Genomic DNA, 20,476 nt, shown 5'->3' with positions numbered 1-20,476 from the left:
TTGGATATCCTTATATAGCTGAAAGCATGTATAAAAGTATCGGCCACGTGCATTGGCCTTCTACAAAATCTGCATCGCTATCGCAAAGTGTCCAGATCAATTGGAAAAGGGTTATGTCCCTTTTGGCAAAACAAAAACACAAACAAACAAAGTAAATTTGATTTTTGCTTATCTGATTTAGGCATTCAAATTTCAGATCTCCAACCTCTGAATTCAAAGAACTTATCTTAATGTAAAGACCTTGCAATTTATTTGTCTCAACTATAAAAGTTCATCAGATTTTTAATTTTAAATTGCATATTTTTTTCAATCTCAAATTAAAATATTAGTTGAGGCAAGATTGTTAAACTCACAAGGTTAAATAAACTCATGACAATAATACAAATTTAAATGATGAACTTATAAAATTTTTTTATTAATAAATAGGAATTAAAAGTATATAATTAAATAATTAAAATATAAAATATGACTATATTTTGATTTAAATATATTTTAAGTATAAATTATTAAAATTAAATCAATCCACATTAATAGATTATCATACTCAATATAAAAATTTTAAAATCATGCAACTTATTTAGTATTTCTTGTTTTTCTTTTTTATTAATATAAATTGTTTTTTGAGTTTTATTTTTCTTTAAATTAAATCCTACCACTTCCATACATAATATATATCTAACTCATTTAACCTAATAAAAAATTAATAAATTTAATAAATTTAACTAAGTTTATATTTAATATGAGATTATGAATGAGTTGACACAATTTTATAAATTAAAAATATAAAAACATTAAACTTGAAAAGTCAACTTATAAATTTACCTAAGTTTATATATCATTTAAATTTATAAGTAAGTTAATAAAATTTTATTAGTTAAAAATATAAAAAAATAAACACAAAGTCAATTCAAGAGTTAAATAATAATGATTTAAGAGAAATTAGATGCCTTTTTTTGTGTATTATATATAATTTAAGAAATGAATCAACATTATTAGTTGGTTATAAATTCTTTAACTGATAGATTGATGTGTCTATTGTTCACAAAGTGAGCATTATATTTTTAATTTTTTGATCAAATTTATTCAAAAGTTGTTCAAAAAGCATGGAAAGACAAGTTTCATATTTTTTGTTTTGGTTGGTTATGGAAGAAAAAGAAGGGGTGGTAGGAAGAATTTTCAACTACCAATGAGGAAGACTGTGAGTTGTAAATAAAAAAAGGTTGGTTGGTGAATTGTAACTGAATTTAATGAAAGCTTGTCAAAAGACACTTTGTTGAGTAGTTATGCATTCACGTCATCATTTTTACTGTTCTCCTCATTGATTTCATTCATTCTCACTCTGATTTTCCCCTTTCTTGAAAACCAAAAACTTGAACCGCCCTAAAGATGGACTGATCATGGCAATTAAAACCTAAAAGCTGGTTATTATACTAAGAAAGGCTCATGGAATATTTTTTAAAATAAAAAGTCCATGAAATTAATCAACGTTAAAAAAAAAAGGTAACTAGGAGTCCAACACCAAATATATAAGTTAGAGAGTGAAAGAGGATTCTGTTCTTATTAAGTGTTGGGCACATTTAATATTCAATTGTATCTTAAATGTCATTATTTTTAATCGAAGGGTATTTGTATATTTTTTGGGTTAAGGGGCAAATTTTTGCCTCTAAACTTTTCACCAAGGTACAACTAATAGACAAAAGTTTTAAAAAGTGTAATACTCCATGTATTTTTTAAATAATGTAATGTTGTCTAATTTTAATAGAAGTAAACATTTGACCGTTAGTTGATTTCATTGAGCTTATGTGGCATGTCCACCTATCATCCACCTCACTTCTTATCCTAACTAGCAAGCACATGGCATGTTTTAAAAATTAAAAATTAAAAAAAAAAGAAAAAGAAAGAAATAAGTCCATTCTCATCCCCTTCTTCTTCATCATCGAAACCAAACCATTTGCAAGAAAGAACAAGAGCAAAGATGAAGCAACACCAAGTAAAACAATCAAGAATAGAAAAATCAAGCCACCTAACTAGAATAAAAATCCATGTTTGCAAATTCAATCTCTCCCTGCCTACCAAAAAAATAGCTAGACCATTAGATTTGCTCATACCCATCATCTTCATCAAAATCCCAACTCAAATCAAAAACAGATCCAATAAAGAAGATGAACAGAAGAACATTATGGGCAGCATTCAATAGGGTTCATCCAAATTCTAGCTCAAAATTTTAAATCACTATAAAATCCTTAAACCAAGGTTTAAAAACTTAGTTTAACTCTTCAAAGCTCCAATTAAGCCAATAGGTTTGATTATAATCCAAGAGAAAATGAAATCAACACCCAACACTTCCCAAACGAAAAGAAATTTAGCATAAGAAAGAAGGAGGATGAATAGGAAGCTTATCAAAGTATTAAACTGGTGTAGATTGCCTCCAATATAGTCCAAAAGTAAAGCCCTAACTACTCAAGAGTTCTCCCTCGTTGCCTCTTTCATTTTCTCTTTTTCTTCTTTAAAATCAGACGTTATTCATATTTGATTTATCATATAAAAAAACTTTGCATCGCAATGCATTGTACGTGCATCGCGGCACATGGCACAATAGGCCAATATGTCATTTTGGCCTTCCACTCATACTCAATTGACCTAAACTCTATCTTAGTCCATTTTCAAAGCTATTCAATGATTCAATAATTTTAATAGTAGTTCGAAAATATCATTAACTTATCAATCACTCAAATTTAACAATTTATCCTTTATTTACACTTAAATTTCAAGTCTAAATTTGAGGATGTTACGGTCCTTAACCAAGCTTCTTGGACCTCAGAGTAGCAGAAAGATCAAGATCTAAGCAATGCTCGAAGAAGGAGAAAACCCTAACTAGCACAGCTTGATACATCCATCTCTGATGATTTATGGTGGAGTCCTCTTTATCCTTCACATTGCTAGCAGAATCAATTCTGAGCGTGAATAGGTATGATACTGAACCTACACTCTTAAAGCTCTAGAGGTTGAAGAAGGAGGAAGAAGGAGAGACTAGGAAGAAAGAGAGGAACCAGAGAGTGAATTGCTTTTTCCTCTTCTTCTTTTAATTTTAAATTTTTAAAACACGTGTGGCTGCCAATGGTACATAAAAGGGGAAAAAAAAAAGAGTAAGGCATCCGATACCAGGACATGCCACCTTAGCTCAATGAAGTCAATTAATGGTCAAATGTTTGCTTTTGTTAAAATTTGACAACATTGCATTGTTTTGAAAAGTATAAGAGGAACATCACACTTTTTAAAACTTTTTTTCACCAATTGCACGTTAGTGAAAAGTTTAGAGGCAGATTTTCCCTTTAACCTTATATTTTAAAAAAATTAATTACACTCAAGTAAAGGGGTGTTGATAATCATAAAACCAGTGTCTGCTATATAAGGGGTCAAATGGGCAATTTAGATGAAAATAATGTTATTTTGTTAGAAAATTTTCTATTTCCTACTGATAAGAATTTTTTATTCCACCTCCTTTAGAATTTTACCCCTTATAAATTTTTCTTCCCTGTTAATCGTGGTACTTCATAAATATTTTAGTCGTTTTAATCATAATAACTAGGATTGATAAATGAGAAATGCATAGCATAAATGCTACGTTAATAATGTCATTTAGTCATTCTAATATGTAAAACTCTATAGTTACATCATTATGATTTTGCTGGCTTTTGAATTTGGCGTTTATTTCGGTTAAACTCCCGTCAATATTCTGTCAAGTTGTTGGCCAAAGGGAAAAAAAAAATCTATCAAGTTACTTGAGCTATATGTCACGCATGAAATATAGTAATTTTATTCCATTATTTACTCTCTCTCTCTCTCTCTGTTTTTTTTTTTTGGTCTATAGTTATCGCACACATTTTGAGTGTCAACATCACACGTGACTTACAAGTCCAAAAAGCTTCGATTAAAGATAGATACAGTATAAGTTTAAAATTATCTAAATCAAATCGAATCAAATGAACCAACAATTAATAATCCCAACATAAAATTAAACCATAGTCAACTATGTAGGATAAACAAATGGGACAAGAAATTAGAAGTCATACAAGAAAGCGATATATAGTAAATAATAATTCATAATGCTTTCGTGTATAACAATTAACAGCATGACTGATAGTTATGGACAAAATATATACCATTACATTATCAAATTCCAAAATGAAACAAACAAACAAAGAAAGAAAATTATAAATTCAATTCAAATTAAATTATCAAAGGAATACTAGATCCATCCAAGCATCCTCGCTTCAAACTCTTCATCAACGTTCAAACCCAAAACTTACTGGTTTATTATGCTGAGATGACGAGATTTCAAGTAAAAATAGAGCTGTAATTATGTGGATGTATGGTAAATGGTTATCGGTGAAAACTGTACATGGATTATGGGTCTTAGATGCTATTTTAGATTACGTTTGGGTTACACTATTTGACGTTAACATTTTTATATAAGTAGGTTTTAAAATTGTGATGGAATATCCTGCGAATGATTCTATTTATTTTTCTTAGCTGTTTTTATCAATGAGTGTGATAGGTTTAATAAAGACAACCTTCCGTTTGCATTGGACTGTAGAAAAAAAATTGACTAGTCAAAGAATTAATCTAAAATGAATATTGAAACGATCAAATCCGATAGAACGGTAAATTCATTACATAGAGTTTGTTTGAATTAGTGATAATAGGCATGTAAATTTTTAACGTTTAAAAGATGATAATAAAAACTAAATTATCAATTTGTATAGACGATTTTGCAACTGTTAATTTGTACATTATTTTGCAAACAACACGTACCAAATTAAGTCTTGGTTTGCACCTCATCTGATCAGCTTAGCAAAATATAAATTTTTGGTTAAAAGATCTTCATATGTACTAAAATTGAAGAGAGTTATTGTTAAAAAAAATTAAGATGGTTAACCAATAATTGTTATCGGCATACATTATAATAATAAAATAAATAATAAATTAATATTAAAGAATCAATATTTGAATCCCTGCTAAAAAATGCATTCACATTTAATATTTGACTGCATCTTGAACAAGATTGTTTTTATTTAATTTGCAAGACTCAAATTCATACTATATGATTTTATGAATTTGTTTATTTGTTTTTTTAACCCTTTGGTTAGCAGAGACTAATCATTTAAAAGTATTGGGGATAAAAAAAAAAACTAATCCAACAAGATTTACTTAATTCATGGACAGAAGAAAAAACAAGATTTACTTTGCGTGTGTGTTAAGAAAGCTATAGTTTATATTAGTTACGTTAACTTGAATTAATAGCATCAAGGATTTTTATATGATCAGAACTTTTTTTATATCATGTTTTTAATTATAAGAAATGGGAATGGTCTGTCTCGTCAACAAAGCCACAAATAATAATATTATATGTAAAAAACATTTAATATTTCATAATGTTACTATTATATGTAGGTCGGCTTGAACAACAACAAAAAGGAACAAAAGTCTGAACTTTGCAAGATCCTGCTATCAAGAACACCGACTATACTGCTACAATGTTAAATTTAAGGAAAACATTTAAATATATTGTTGTTGTTGGAATTTAAACTAAAATATGATAAGCATGTAGTAATGTTTACATTTTTATACCTGTTCTCCAGTTTAACAATATTTTGTCGATATTATTATGATTAAAAATTAATAATAAACATGTAAAAAATAACATCTAACTCGGAGCTGCTGCAAGCTGCGAACAGCTGGGCTGCTGGCTCTTTATTTATAAAAAAATTCATCGTGTCTTGAGACAGAATCAATTATTAACTAAAAAATAAAAAAATAATCATTTAGTCATAATAATTTTAATTTAGTTATAACCTAGTCTCTACATTTTAACTCATTGTAACTTGATTATTATAATTTTAACTCAGTTGTAATTCAATTCCTAAACTTTGACTAATACAATTCAATCTTTATAATTTTAAGCATTAAAAATATTACTTCTTATATTTTAAAAAATAAAATTATAATGACTAAAATTATTTTAAAACTTAGGACTAATACTTTAAATTATTAAAACTTTTAAAAATTAAAATTTTAAAATAATTGTAATATTTATAATTTTTAAAATATGGAGACCATATTTTAAATTACTAAAATATGGAAACTGAGTTGCAACCAATCAAAGTTTAAAAACTAATTTATAATTAAGAGATTAAATTATAACTGGATCAAAATTACAGAGGTTAAATAATTAATTTTTTAAAAACTAAAATATGAAAAGGGATGCAATGACACAATCTATTTTAAATTAAGTGTAATTACACCTGATACACTCTAATTTTTTTAAAAAAAAAATAAACGTCAATTTCAAGCACCTTTCTTTAATTTGGTTTTATGATCACAATCTTCCTACCATGCTTTTGAAAATTCTTCCTTAAGAATTTCAGTCAAGGTGACAAACTCTGAGACTCAGTCAATTAACTAATATATTTTCTTATATCTTCTTTCGTAGTGATGAATTAATATATTGTCTCCAAATTCCAATGACCAAGTAATTATACTTAACCCTAGTGCTCAAAAATAATATATGTTTGTCGCTTATTGTGTATATATGTACGCGCTGATATCACATGCCTTTTTCTGATCTGATATTGTTTGTTAATATTAAGTTTTGAACTGTATATTATTTGCTTTATTTTATTAGCTTTTTACGTATTGACCTAACATAATGGAATATGGGCCCGCCAGCTAATGAATTTAATTAATGGTTATAATCATGCTTTACCTAATCGAGCACCCAAAGAGCCACCTAAGTTAATTTCTATATTAGTTTAAACGCGCGTGTCAGGGTAAAGAATAAATTAAAAAAAATATAATTTCATTCAAAGTAATAGTGTAATTTTTCAATTTTCGTAACAAAAAATTAATCATTTTGGAAAGTGAATTCCAGATAGCTAGGACGAGAGGAGTATATAACACGTAAAATTAATAGGAGTCACATTATTCAAGACACAGACTTGGTATAACATGGAAAAACTTATCTGATTAATTGTTATTAATGTCAATAATATTATAGAAACAGTTTTAATTTTCTATTGCTATAGCTGACACGTCACGCTAACTTCTTGAGAAATAAAAACATATATAAATATTTTCTAAGGTATGTTAAAAACTATATGGACATATATATCTTCTATTCATAAAACACACATACAAATTTCTTTTTTAATGGATGGTGATGAAATTACTCTTATTTTTTAAGGGGAGCTTGCATGAATAATGGTCTCCACATTATTCTTAACGTGATTAGAGAATATATATATATATATATATATATAAAATAAGTTGGGTTATATTTAATTAAGGGGCATGCTGGTGAAGCAAGATAGTGGTGTCGGAAGAAGGAGGGTGTCATTTTCAATGATGTGAAATATATTAGGTTTGATAAGGTGGAAATAAATAGTTTATATATAAAGGGAATAAGAAGAGAATGAAAGAACTAAACAAAGTCCAATATTAAAATAATTATCATTAAAATAGAATTATCATTAATTGCAACAAACAAGAAAATGACTTCCAGATTCTCCACTCTCATCAGCTAACCAGCGGCGAGGCCACACTATCACAAGGGAGGTTAAATGCACAAATACAAGTAAGGTATGTAAATTTTACAATCTTACACTCTTGACTTTTAATATTTTATACCCTCTAAACTAAATAAAAAATATTTTAACTTAAAATTTTATTATATTTGTAATATTTTAATTATCGAGATAAAATATGAAAAATATATTTACATAAAAGACCATAATAACACATTCAATATAATTTTTACAAAATATTTATTAATTTATTTATGTTATTATAATTTTAGTTTTTACCATAATTATTATTTTTAAAAATTTATCAATTTTTAAATTAAATTACCTTGTATCTCTCATTTAAGGTTCTTAGCTTGCTACTGAATTAACCCCCGGCTAGCTGCTTCATATGTAATCTCATTCTGACAGCACAGAGCGTATTCAGTGCAATAGTTTACTTTATTGTTATAATTTTACTATCAGTCTTTTAATCAAAATATGAAAAGTGCATAATTTTCAATATTAACAAAACAAAAATATGTTAAGTATATAAACCATATAATATAAAAATTAAAAAAAAATTAGTATACACATATATAATAAAAAAAATATTAAGCAAATACGTACATTTTTGCTATATGCTGTTGTTATTAAGGAATCATGCACTACTAGTGCTTATTGATTTATTTAGTATTTATTATATAACCATGATAATTTAGGAAACTATACCTAGATTTAATCGTTTTGCAGTTTCTAACCAAGTTTTTTTCCTCCTAGTAGTATATGTATTTTTTATGTTAAGTTATTAAAGTCGTACGGCACATAATATAATTGTTCAGAAGAATCATAAAACGCGCGCATCTACGTTTAAATGCCATCTGTCTCTGATGAGGGATGCCTATATAATGTCAACACTGTCTGTTGCCCACGTGTCACAATAATTTAAGTACACGTGGAGCGCATGCATGTGTGATGTTACTGCTTACTAGCGCAATGTGAAATTTTGATGAATAACTTGAACAAAAATTCAGCCCCCCCCCAAAAAAAAAAACAAGTAAATATAGAGATGGATTCCATTATAATTAGATTCTTGGACCTTCAAAAGTTGGACAGTTAATTGCTTTATTTTAAAATTTCTCTTTTTTGTGTTTATTAAAAAATGTATTTTAAAAAAATCATAGCATTTATAAGAGTGAATATGAAATTCGAAAAAATTTAAAAATAATTTGATAGGTAAAACAAATTTTTTTTATTCCTGTAAAAGACTTAAAAGTGTATTGTTTTAAGAATTAAATAGAGAATATTGGACTGGCTTTAATTTGGTTCAAGAATTATATATAACCAAAGCAAGTATAAAACATATGATGAAAAGACAAATTAAACTTTGAATTTATATCAGTATAGTGTAAACATATAAGTCTGGAAAGAAATTATAAAAAATAAGAATAAATTATCAAGTTGTGAATGAAGATAAGAATGTTAGAGATAAGCATGACCCATGATAATAACATGAATCCAGCCATATCGAGTTATTTCTTATCAAGTTGCCCAGAAGTTTCCACCGGCCATAATATATATCTAAACATACATCAAAATAATAATAAAAATTATGAATTGTTTTGTTAATTGCGTCTCTATCCTTTCAGAAATTATGAATAATTTGGTGTTTAATAATTAATCCTCTTTCATACATGCAGTAATATATGCATATATTTTTGTGACAAATTTAATATTCGATATATCAATTAATTCAAATTTCAGTATCATCATCAGTTTTAGACTCGCACTTTCCAGTATTGCTTTTGGATTCATAATATTCAAACATAAAACCACCAATGGATCTTCCCTCTATTTTCAGTCATAAGACAATTTTTTGGAAGGGGGTGATTTCCTATTTATAGAATATAATTTACAAAAATTGTGAGATTAATTAATAAATTTTTTAAAATGGCCCTGGTTAATGGTAAAAAAAAAAGGCCTGCGTTGGAAAATGATGAACATTAATTAATAATGGAATTTGAAAGAATAATTCTTTTCAAACAGAAATTAGTTAACCTAAAATTACGTTATTGTTATGTGTAGGCTATGTAATTTTACCTAATGAAAAGAAGCCCATGGAGAATCGAATACCTGATTGGGAGAGTTATTTGGCATTCTATGATTGGGTCAAATTCTCAAAATTAACTCAATAACACTGAACATTACTTATTAAAAAAATCAGTTGCAAGAAATTGTACAACATAAAATATAAGATATAAGATACTTTTAGGTAACTCATGCCACACAAATTGTTTATATTCTTTGATATCCCACAAATATTGTATTCTTTCCGACTGTAATTGATGACCTTATCAACACCGAATTCTAATCATTAATTATTAAGGGTATCATAGCTCAAACAATAGTAAATACTTACGTAGTCTGAAAATGACTCATATCATGACCTAATTTTAATTACAATAATATTTTATTTCAAATTTTTAATTTCAGACCTAATTATTAGAAACAATTAATTTTTTAAAATTAGTTAATAATAAAAATTTATTTATATTTGAAAATGAAAGGGATATCATGCTTATATTGTTTGTTAAAATAAATGCAAGGCTAAATGAGTAAGTTGGTTCATAAATTATATAACGTTAAGAGTGTTCATGATTTTAAATTCATTTTTTATATAATATTTTCTTTCAACTTTTAAAAGGGATCAGGTACAAGTTAGCTCTTATCATTAAAAAAATTAATTTTAAATATTAATTTATTAACAAAATGGATAGGGATGTCAAAATTAAAAAAAAATCAATAAAACATTCTCGAACTTTTTCTGTAATTTTTTATCTTTATTTATAATTTTTAAATTATTATTTATAATTTTTTATTTTTATGTAATTTAAAGATTATTTTTTGATCAATTAATAAACCGATTAATTTTTATTAATAATATTTTAATTATATCATTTTTAAAAATTAAAAATAAATATTATATTAAAAATAAGTTCAAGTCTCAAAATATTTTTATATTTATAATCTACGAATGAATTTATTCTTTTACTCCCGAAATTGTGGTGCGTACGCTGAATTGGGAATTCTTGCGGCCCTACAATTGAATTACACGGGACATGGACTTGACATTTGATGCAATACTTTATGTATGAAACTCTCAAAAATAAAAAGTGAAGTTTATCAAAAAGCAATCTGGTCGGCCATTTACGGGATTAAGATGCATTAACTAAGGTCATCTTGTCTTGCATTGCATGTCTCCCATAGTACCATTGAACCTTCTGAAGTTACGTTCATGTTTTTTTTTTTTTTTTTTTTCCTTCGGCCAAAAGTTACGTTCATGTTTCGTTCAACGTTACTGTCACTTGTTGATTAAATTTTGTTATCCCCGCAAGAAAATTATGGAAATTTTTAATTACCCTTTTTAAATTATTGATCGCTTGATTCATTTTTAATTTTAAAAACCTTAGAATTGCAAATCATCATCAATTAAATCTTTAAAAGTCGTTAATGTATAATCTCCAATATTCCCTAAAGATAAGCAGAGTAGCGAGAAAGGAGAGGGGTATTTTCTATACTTAGAAAAGAAAATAAGTTCAATATATGTGGACCCAATTCTATTTATAACAAATTATACAGATAGTACTGCTCAAAACTGAATGGGCATTTAATTTAATTGATCCAGGAGATCGAATTATTTTAGTTTAGAACCTCAAGTTCGAGTCAAATTAATTTCCCATGATGATCGAGCGATAAAATAAAAGTTATATAGCACTACTCACGTGTTATGAATGAGACTTATTTTGAATTCCCCCTAAATACACAGAACACCCCCGTAAAAATATTTACATGTATTAATTTTCACAGTACGAATATTGAATTGTGTTATTGCCAATTTGATCAATTTTTGTTGAAAAATTTCATGTTTTGAATATTACTTTATTTATCCGAGCGATTGAGGGATGAGGCAATTGAAATTTACATTTTCAAGTATGGGAAATTAATTAGGGAGTTGGATAAAAAAGTTATTTGAAATTTTTAACAATTATGATAAAAATTTATGAATATTATTCAGACATTATTATTTTTTATATAATTTATCGATTCCAGACAATTTTCATCCAAACATGATCCCGCAGCCAAGATACTTAGAAAACAGCTTGTGCATTGTAGAACTATTCAGAAGTTTTAAATAAACACATAATATTAAAAGAACTCAATCCTTTGTATTTTAAAAAATACATTCTAATTAATAATAATTTAACAGTAACGAAAAAAAGTGTATTTTGCATATTATATTAATTTTTAAAAAGATTTTTAAGGAATGTGTGAAATTTTTAGTTTGAATTGATTGATGAAAGTAAAAATTTATAAAAAAAATTAAAATTTTTTCTGATAAGCAAAGAGAGAGGAAAAAATATATGACAAAAAATTTATTCTAAATTTTTTTCTAATAAAGAAGATGATGTTTTTTTTTCACCAATATTATAATGAGATTTCACCATGTCAAAGAAACAAGAGGAAAAAAAATATAAAAGTATGTTTATAGTAAAGGATTATATTATACTCCTATTACTGTGATTAATAACTTATCAAAACTCCACCCAATAAGAATAAAAATAGTCAATCCAATATTATCTCATTTATATTTATTATAATCTCTATCAAAAACTGCTTTACTCATTATTACAGGCTTCTTTTATATAGTTTCATTATAATTATTATTTATCTTTTCTTATTCCTTTGTAATATTACCATTATCCAAATTAATTTAAATTTTTACTATCATTATTATTAATTATAGGTATATTAAAAATATTTTTGATATATTTATTTTACGTAATTATATATTACAAAACTTAAATTGGATACCACATAATGAAATGATTAACTTTGTGGAAGTTGAAACCAGCATATGATGTTAATTTTTTTGCACAATTTTACCATGGCCATGCATTAAAAAAGAAAAAAAAAAAACAAGCATAAACTTGATGTCATATGTGTGTGTATTGATTGAATTAACTCAATACTACTCAATCTGGAGATTTTCCCTCTCAAGTCAGTTGTTGGTTACAGTGTCATTCACTGTTCATGGCAAAATCTGGATTTGGCGGACCAAATATAGATTAGGACTGAGGTTGTTATCCATTAAGCAACTAGTTAAGGAATTAATTTTTAATAGGTCTAAAACATTTTTTTCATGTTTTCTTTAAACCCACAGTTTTAAACTTTGTGCCTTTCATGATCAGAGAAACTGGAAGTTTTTGTCACTGTAACATGATGCCTTGGAAAAGTAAAGTAGTAGCTATGTGATTTCAAACGGTGGGTGGTTTATCAGCCAACAAGATTGAACTCTCACAAGTTTATATATATTTTTATAAACACTAGTTGGCTCCAAGCAACCGTATATTTCTGGACTAAAATAGAGATTAAGCAACTTAATTTAATTAATGAGAAGGACGATGTAAACACTCAAGGAATAATAATTCTAGAAGAATCCTTTCTCGCGGCTATTACTTCCAGAAAATGACATCATTCTGAACTCTCTCTCTCTCTCTCTCTCTTTGTGATTTGAGATTTTCATTTTTAAAAGAGGAAAAAAAGGTCATAAGTTTGGTTTTTGGTGGATAATTGGTCTCACTTGAGGCGTTCTTGAACAGTTCCTTGAAAATTCGTAAATTTAGTGTCATCACAGCAAAAGATTGCAGACACCGATTTTGCCGGCAGAATTTCAGACAATGTATTCTCTTCTCTTTCTCGTGGCCATGCGTAAATTTTCATTCACTTCTCCATAGGACGCAAACCCTGCCACCAACAACACACCAAAGCTCTGATTTCGCTCCCTCTGTCTCACTTTCTCTCTCTCTCTCTATGCATCACACGCAAAATATTCTTCAAGTGTTGAGATTTTTATTCCGGGTTTTATCATCTCATTGTTTGTGACTTTTCGTGTTTGTTACCCTCTAGTCGCCATAGATGGGTTGTTTTGTTTGTTCAACCGTATATGAGACTGCTCTTATAAGATAGCCGTTTTCATTTTTTTTTTTTCTGTTACTTTTCATTAAAATTAAAATACCGTCCCTGATATTTCGTCTGTATCTTCCCGGGAGGTGCGTTTTCAATTTTATTAGTCCTTCATCGTTGAATGCCTTTTATATTTTAGTCCGTGTAAAAGTGGGTTCCTTGAATTTGTTCAAATCCCCATCATGGATCTGGGAAGCTGCTTCCTGGAGGAGAAAATAATACTACAATTATTATAATAAAGAAATAGTGAATCATCCTGAAGTTGTCCTATATTAATTCATTATATATATATATATATATATATATCAGTGTTTTTCCTCTGTAGTCTTCAATTCAATTGAGGAGGGTCTTTCTTCTGCAATTGGGGGCTCTGTTTTAAATTTCAGTGACAATGCTCCTTCTAGATTTCTAAAAGCGCATGCTATGGATCTGGAAGCTGGAATTCCTAAGAATCATGTTGCTAAGGTGAGTTGGGCATATCTATAAATCTGAGAAGTTTGCGCGTTTGTTGCTTCTGGGTTATCTGTTTTTAATCAGAATGTTGGGTTTATCTTTGTCGTAGAAAGAATCGTGGAAGACGGTTCTGACTTTGGCATACCAGAGCCTCGGAGTTGTGTATGGAGATTTAAGCACTTCACCGTTGTACGTGTATAGGAGCACATTTGCTGAAGATATTGAGCACACAGAAAGCAACGAAGAGATTTACGGCGTCTTGTCTCTGGTTTTCTGGACTCTCACGTTGGTCCCTCTGATCAAATACGTGTTCGTCGTTCTCAAAGCTGATGATAATGGCGAAGGGGGTACATTTGCTCTGTACTCCTTGCTGTGTCGGCACGCTCGAGTCAACTCAATGCCCAATTGCCAGGTGGCGGACGAGGAACTCTCGGAATATAAGAAGGATAGTTTTTGTATGGCCCCAGAGAGAAGCTTTGCCTCGAGATTGAAGGCCACGCTGGAGAAGCGCAAAGTTTTGCAGAGGATTTTGCTTGTTCTGGCTTTGATCGGAACTTGCATGGTGATTGGTGATGGCGTCCTCACTCCTGCTCTTTCTGGTGACTTTGATTAACTTATTTTTGGTTAAATTAGTTTGACTTAGGAATTCCTATATCCTTCAGTCACTGAGTTTGTTTAATAATTGCTTGCAGTTTTCTCTGCGGTTTCGGGCCTTGAGCTTTCTATGTCAAAGGAACATCACAGATGTATGTTCATCAAAACTTTCTCTTTGCTTAATTTTCTTGACTTGCTTTGAAGTAAGAACTCCTGCCAAGGTTTCTTCACTTTTCCTACTTTGCAATCGGTGCTATTAAACAAGCTATTATATCTTGAATCCTTTCTTGTGTACGCCCACATTTGCCCAGCTTGCTGGTGTTCCTTTTTACTAAAGTTCATGAGATCTGTGATGAATACACTGAAGATACTGCTGGTGTAAGCTCTTGAATCAAATTATTGCATTTACTTGTGTAATATTGGAAGTTATAAACCAGATAGACAAACATATTTGAAAGCCTCTGCCATCAATATCAATATGGCAACTGATGTAGTTTAATTGATGTTGCTAGAAACTTCATGAGAGTCTCTGGTAATTTTATTGGTGTTGGTGGAGACTAAACTAATGTCATTCTCCATAGGTCATGCCAGATAACATTAGCAGCTGATTGTACCATTTTCATGGAATTTTGGCCAGTTTATATCTCCAATCTTCTTTTTTGTTGTTCTTCTTAGGTGGTTTTTAAAAGTATTAAAGGTTCACTGGTTTAATAGTTTCTTTAAGAAAAAGGAAAAGAATTTTGAAGTCGGTTCACTGATATTTACCATTGATTTATGACCCATAATCTTGTGCACATTCATGATTTATCTGCCTTTTGAGATTTGGTACCTCAATCCCACTCTTTTATTTTTGTCTGAGACAAGATATAAGAGCCTCTGTTATATTACTTACCCTTGAAGGTTGATACTTGCCAGATGTAGAAGTCCCAGCTGCATGCTTCATACTGGCAGTCTTGTTTGCCCTCCAACATTTTGGCACGCACAGGGTTGGCTTCTTGTTTGCTCCTATAGTAATCACATGGCTTTTCTGCATCAGCGCCATCGGCATATATAATATATTTTACTGGAATCCTCACGTGTATAAAGCCCTGTCTCCTTATTACGTTTTCCAGTTTTTAAGGAAAACACAAACAGGAGGTTGGATGTCTCTTGGTGGAATTTTGTTGTGCATAACAGGTTCGTTTGTTTGCTTCATGTATCAACCTTGTTTTTTTCTTGCCAACATTATTCACATGGTCCTCTAATGTAGTTCCTCAATTTTACAGGATCAGAAGCCATGTTTGCTGATCTGGGGCACTTTTCACAATTATCAATCAAGGTATTCCACTTTATTCTGGGTTTTCATTTGATAAAAGATTAAGTGGATCAGCCTTCTGCTAGATTTTTTTTTTTTTTTTGTGAATAAATTAGTACATAATGCATCATTTAGAATTCCTTTGGTGAAGGTTGATACTTGTATACAGCAATTGAGCTTTGTATTCCTTTCATGAGCCCTGTCTTGTGCATAATGTTCTTAAAACTCTCAAAACTATCATGAACCTTAGGAAGTAAATATCTATTTGCTTTTACAATAATGGGCATCGATTTTTGGTAAATTTACTATTTGTATGAATAAATCTTCCTAAGTTAAAAACAAGGTCTGCTAGTTCGGTAAAATTTCGCCAGCGTACTCCACAGTCCATATTTTGTCTGAAGATCTGTTAATATAGGAAGGTGAAATGTAGTGAAGTTGATGGCATGGTGGAAAGAAGAGAATGACCAATTAGGTATATTCCTGACAAATGTAATTTTTATTTATAAATCTGTATTTTTATTGACTGGAGTTGGAAGTGAATGTGGTACTTGTCTTCTTTGTATTCATGGTTTCATTGTAATCTTTCTTATTATTTAGGTGAGAATTGTGGTTTCTAAATGTTATTGACTAGGCATTCATTGCATCTAGATGAATATCCGGTAACAAAGGTAATATCATAAATATCAAAGTTGTAAGTAAAAGTAGCATTTCAGTTTCTTTTAATCAAAGAGCTAAAGGGAGTACTTATCCAATCTAATGAATGTTTCAATTTCTGCAGATTGCTTTCACAGCTGTGGTTTATCCATCTTTAATTCTGGCATACATGGGCCAGGCTGCTTATCTATCCAGACACCATGATGTTGTGCACGATTATCACTTCACATTTTATGTATCTGTACCAGGTAGGTAACCTAACTTGTTCTTTGTGAGAAAAAGGTTTAATGAACATGATGAACAAGTTCTCAGCTGATCAATAATCTATACCCATGCCTTCCCAGAGACATTAAGATGGCCCGTTCTGGTGATAGCCATACTTGCGGCAGTTGTTGGAAGCCAAGCCATCATCACCGGAACTTTCTCAATCATCAAGCAGTGTTCTGCATTGAGTTGCTTCCCAAGGGTCAAAGTTATACACACATCATCAAAAATTCACGGCCAAATATATATCCCTGAGATCAACTGGCTGTTGATGTTCTTGTGCTTGGCTGTCACAATTTGTTTTAGAGACACAAAGCGCTTAGGCAATGCATCAGGTATCCCAATGATTGAGAAGTTCCCATGCATTATATTATATACCTGCAATGTAATAACTAGCCTACAATACATGCAATTATTTGTTCAGCGAAGAATCTGACAAAATGTCCCTATGCACAACAGGTTTGGCGGTTATTACAGTGATGCTGGTCACAACATGTCTGATGTCTCTAGTGATCGTACTATGCTGGCACCGAAGTGTTTTTCTTGCGGTTGGTTTTGTTTTCATCTTTGGGACAGTTGAGGCTCTCTTCTTCTCGGCTTCACTCGTCAAGTTTCTGGAAGGAGCATGGGTGCCAATTGCTTTGGCATTTGTATTCCTCTCTGTCATGTATACATGGCACTATGGCACCCTCAAAAAGTATGAATTTGATGTTCAAAACAAGGTCTCTATCAACTGGTTACTCAGCCTTGGTCCCAGCATAGGTATTGTTCGAGTCCGCGGGATCGGCCTTTTCCACACAGAGCTAGTGTCTGGAATCCCTGCGATCTTCTCCCACTTTGTCACCAACCTTCCAGCATTCCACCAGGTTGTGGTCTTCCTCTGCATCAAACACGTCCCAGTTCCACATGTTAGACCTGAAGAACGATTCCTAGTGGGTCGAATAGGCCCAGCAGGCTTCAGACTTTACCGGTGCATAGTGCGATACGGATACCGTGATGTCCACAAGGATGACATTGAGTTTGAGAAGGATCTTGTCTTCAGCATAGAAGAGATGATACGAACCAGCACAGAAGGATCAAATGCTGCAAATGAAGAGGCTGAAAAGGGTGACAAATTGACAGTTATTGGAACATGTCCTTCTTCCAACCCCATTTTGATTAGTGAAGAAGATACATTGGACAATAACAGCAGTGATAATAGTAGTTTGGAGTCAGCTGGAACATTGACAGAACTCAAGGAGATAAAGTCAGCGACAGTGATCCAACAGAAGAAACGGGTGAGGTTTGTTGTACCGAAGAGTCCAAAGATCGATAAGGAAGAATTGGACGAACTAAGGGAAGCAAGGGAATCTGGGGTAGCCTACATTATCGGGCACTCTTATATGAGAGCAAAACCAGGGTCCAGTTTGATGAAGAAGTTGGTGATTAATTTTGGGTATGAATTCTTGAGGAGGAATAGCAGATCACCCCCCTTCGTAGATAGTGTACCTCATGCATCATCTTTGGAAGTAGGGATGATGTACCAAGTTTAATTTTTTTTTTTCCTTTTTTGGTTTACCCAAATTACAGTGTATCATGTAAATCTGGTATGTTCAGAGTCCTGAGCCATCACCTTCATGTAGTGATGAACGAAAATAGTGTACAAATTTTGGTCTTTTTTGTTTGACAGGCTTTGATTGTCTTCCCTCCTTTGTCTTCCTGTTTCAGATAGGAATTCCAGTTTCATGCACTTATTGGTGATTTCTAGGTCAAAAATCTAATTTAGTTAGCCTTTCTAGTTTGAAAGCAATCAAATGGCAATTCATGTACCTTTTGTCCCATCTTCGACAAGAATTAATGTCAAATTTAACTGGCCGTTGACGTAGATCGATGTGAACTCAACCATGTTAGGTTATGTAACAAATCTTGAACGAATGATTTGACAGATATTCGCCCAAAAGAATGATATGACAGAGGGATTATGTTGAACCTTTGCAAATACCATGAATTTAATATCCCCCCCCCCCACCCTTCTCCCTCTCCCTCTCTCTCTCGCGACAAAATGTTGCCTCCTTTAAACATAGGACTTAAATTAGAACTTACAAAATTAACTGCATCAAAAATACAATAAATTTAAGCTAATCTTGTATTGGGAGAACGGTAGCCTACTTGAGCGGCAAATATTGGTCAGTGAGTATTTAAGTAGAAATTTAATGTGACGGCCATGAGCTAATGCGATCATAAAACTAAGCAATTAGTCTTAAACATAATAAACAAAGTAAACTTAATGTTCAACTATGTTGAAATTGCGGTAGAGGACAAGGTAACATCGTACTGATAATGGAAAAATTATATTACTGGGCCTAAAATATTTGTGCTCTGAAACCCAAATAATTTTTCTTTTTTGTTATTTAAGGTATTCCATAGTTGATAGTAATGATGCTAATCTTTTAAGAAATTTAAGAGTCATTTAAAAGATTGTCCTCTCAAAAAATGTTTTTCTATATAATCCTCCAATAATCAAACTTTAAAATAATTAGAGTGGAGAATAAGGGTCGGGTTTTAAAATCTTATTTAAATAAGGGTTCAAATTTAAAAATGAGAGACTTTTAGGGTAATTAGGCTTCTGGGTCAGGCCCTAATGGGCCTTGAAAAAGGACTCAGGCCCGAGTGGCCTTGCAAGTCCTGTTCTATTTTTTTTTCTCTTCTACCTTAGAACACACTATTTGATAAATAGGAAAAAAATCCTAAGTGTTCGATCATTTCAAATTCTCTAGCTCTCTTCATCTTTTAACCCAACCTCACCCTCTTCTTTCTTAAAGTTGTTTCGCCTCTCTGCTCGCCTCCTGACTCTCTCTGTCTCTCAACTTGCCTCTCCTTCTCATCTCTTGATTCGGCATCTGTTCCTGAGCATTCTATTTCTTTGGTTTTTTAACTGTCTTACTCTCAAGTGATTTCTCTTCAAGTATAGACCTTTTTTTAGGTCATGGATGTCTGAAATTTTAATTTGATGCTTGCTTCTAAGATTTTAATTTGATTTGAAAATTCTAATCCCTCATCATATTATATGAGGATTATATTGATATGCCTCAAATATTTTATTTCTGAAACTTTGTTGTGAATTTTAATGGCATTAACTAACATGTATTTAGACTTTTAAATCTTTTATATATTTTTTAGATAATGTGAGGCCTTGATTTAATTCTTATTAAATTTTAGAGTTAAATTATAATGTTAAATATTATGATATTGAATTAAGTTATTTTCTAAAAAAATAACATTAAATTTTAAATTTATTTTTTATTTTTTATTTTTAAACAAGGCTTCTAACCTTGGCTCTAAGCCTTTTCAATAAGAGTTAGGTCTCAAATTTTGGTGAAATTTTAAAAAATGAGCTTCAAAGTTAAGGCACTTAAGGGCAAGTTCATAAGAATTGGATCCTAAAAGGCCGAGCTTGCTTATTTTTTTATATCTAAAAATAATACTCAAGGGTTTCAAACTATTACTATTTATACCGCACAGCCCAAATAAATTTGTGTACGTTCAATGGGTCTTATAAAGCCGATTTAAAAATTACTAGCTCTTAAATATTTATGTCACGTATAGAGAGGCATAATATAACCGTTAGATGATCAATTCCATTAAGCATCAAGCT

At 30.5% G+C, this 20,476-nt stretch overlaps 1 protein-coding gene across 1 annotated transcript; it reads left to right on the top strand.

Annotated features, from left to right (window-relative positions):
• The first annotated feature begins 13,132 nt into the window (after nt 1-13,132).
• Nucleotides 13,133-18,508, top strand: LOC129311520 (potassium transporter 6-like). The gene is made up of 8 exons (XM_054953852.1): nt 13,133-14,048; nt 14,146-14,635; nt 14,729-14,782; nt 15,546-15,806; nt 15,896-15,948; nt 16,703-16,826; nt 16,923-17,177; nt 17,302-18,508. The coding sequence occupies exons 1-8, from the start codon at nt 14,007-14,009 to the stop codon at nt 18,372-18,374; spliced, it is 2,352 nt and encodes a 783-aa protein (XP_054809827.1). The 5' UTR covers nt 13,133-14,006; the 3' UTR covers nt 18,375-18,508.
• The last annotated feature ends 1,968 nt before the right edge of the window (nt 18,509-20,476 follow it).

Source organism: Prosopis cineraria, unplaced genomic scaffold, assembly GCF_029017545.1.
Source record: "Prosopis cineraria cultivar Desert tree isolate PC_DT_omini unplaced genomic scaffold, ASM2901754v1 PC5, whole genome shotgun sequence".
Taxonomy (NCBI): domain Eukaryota; kingdom Viridiplantae; phylum Streptophyta; class Magnoliopsida; order Fabales; family Fabaceae; genus Prosopis; species Prosopis cineraria.
Note: the sequence above shows the minus strand (reverse complement) of the source record. Positions and strands in the feature narration are given on the sequence as shown.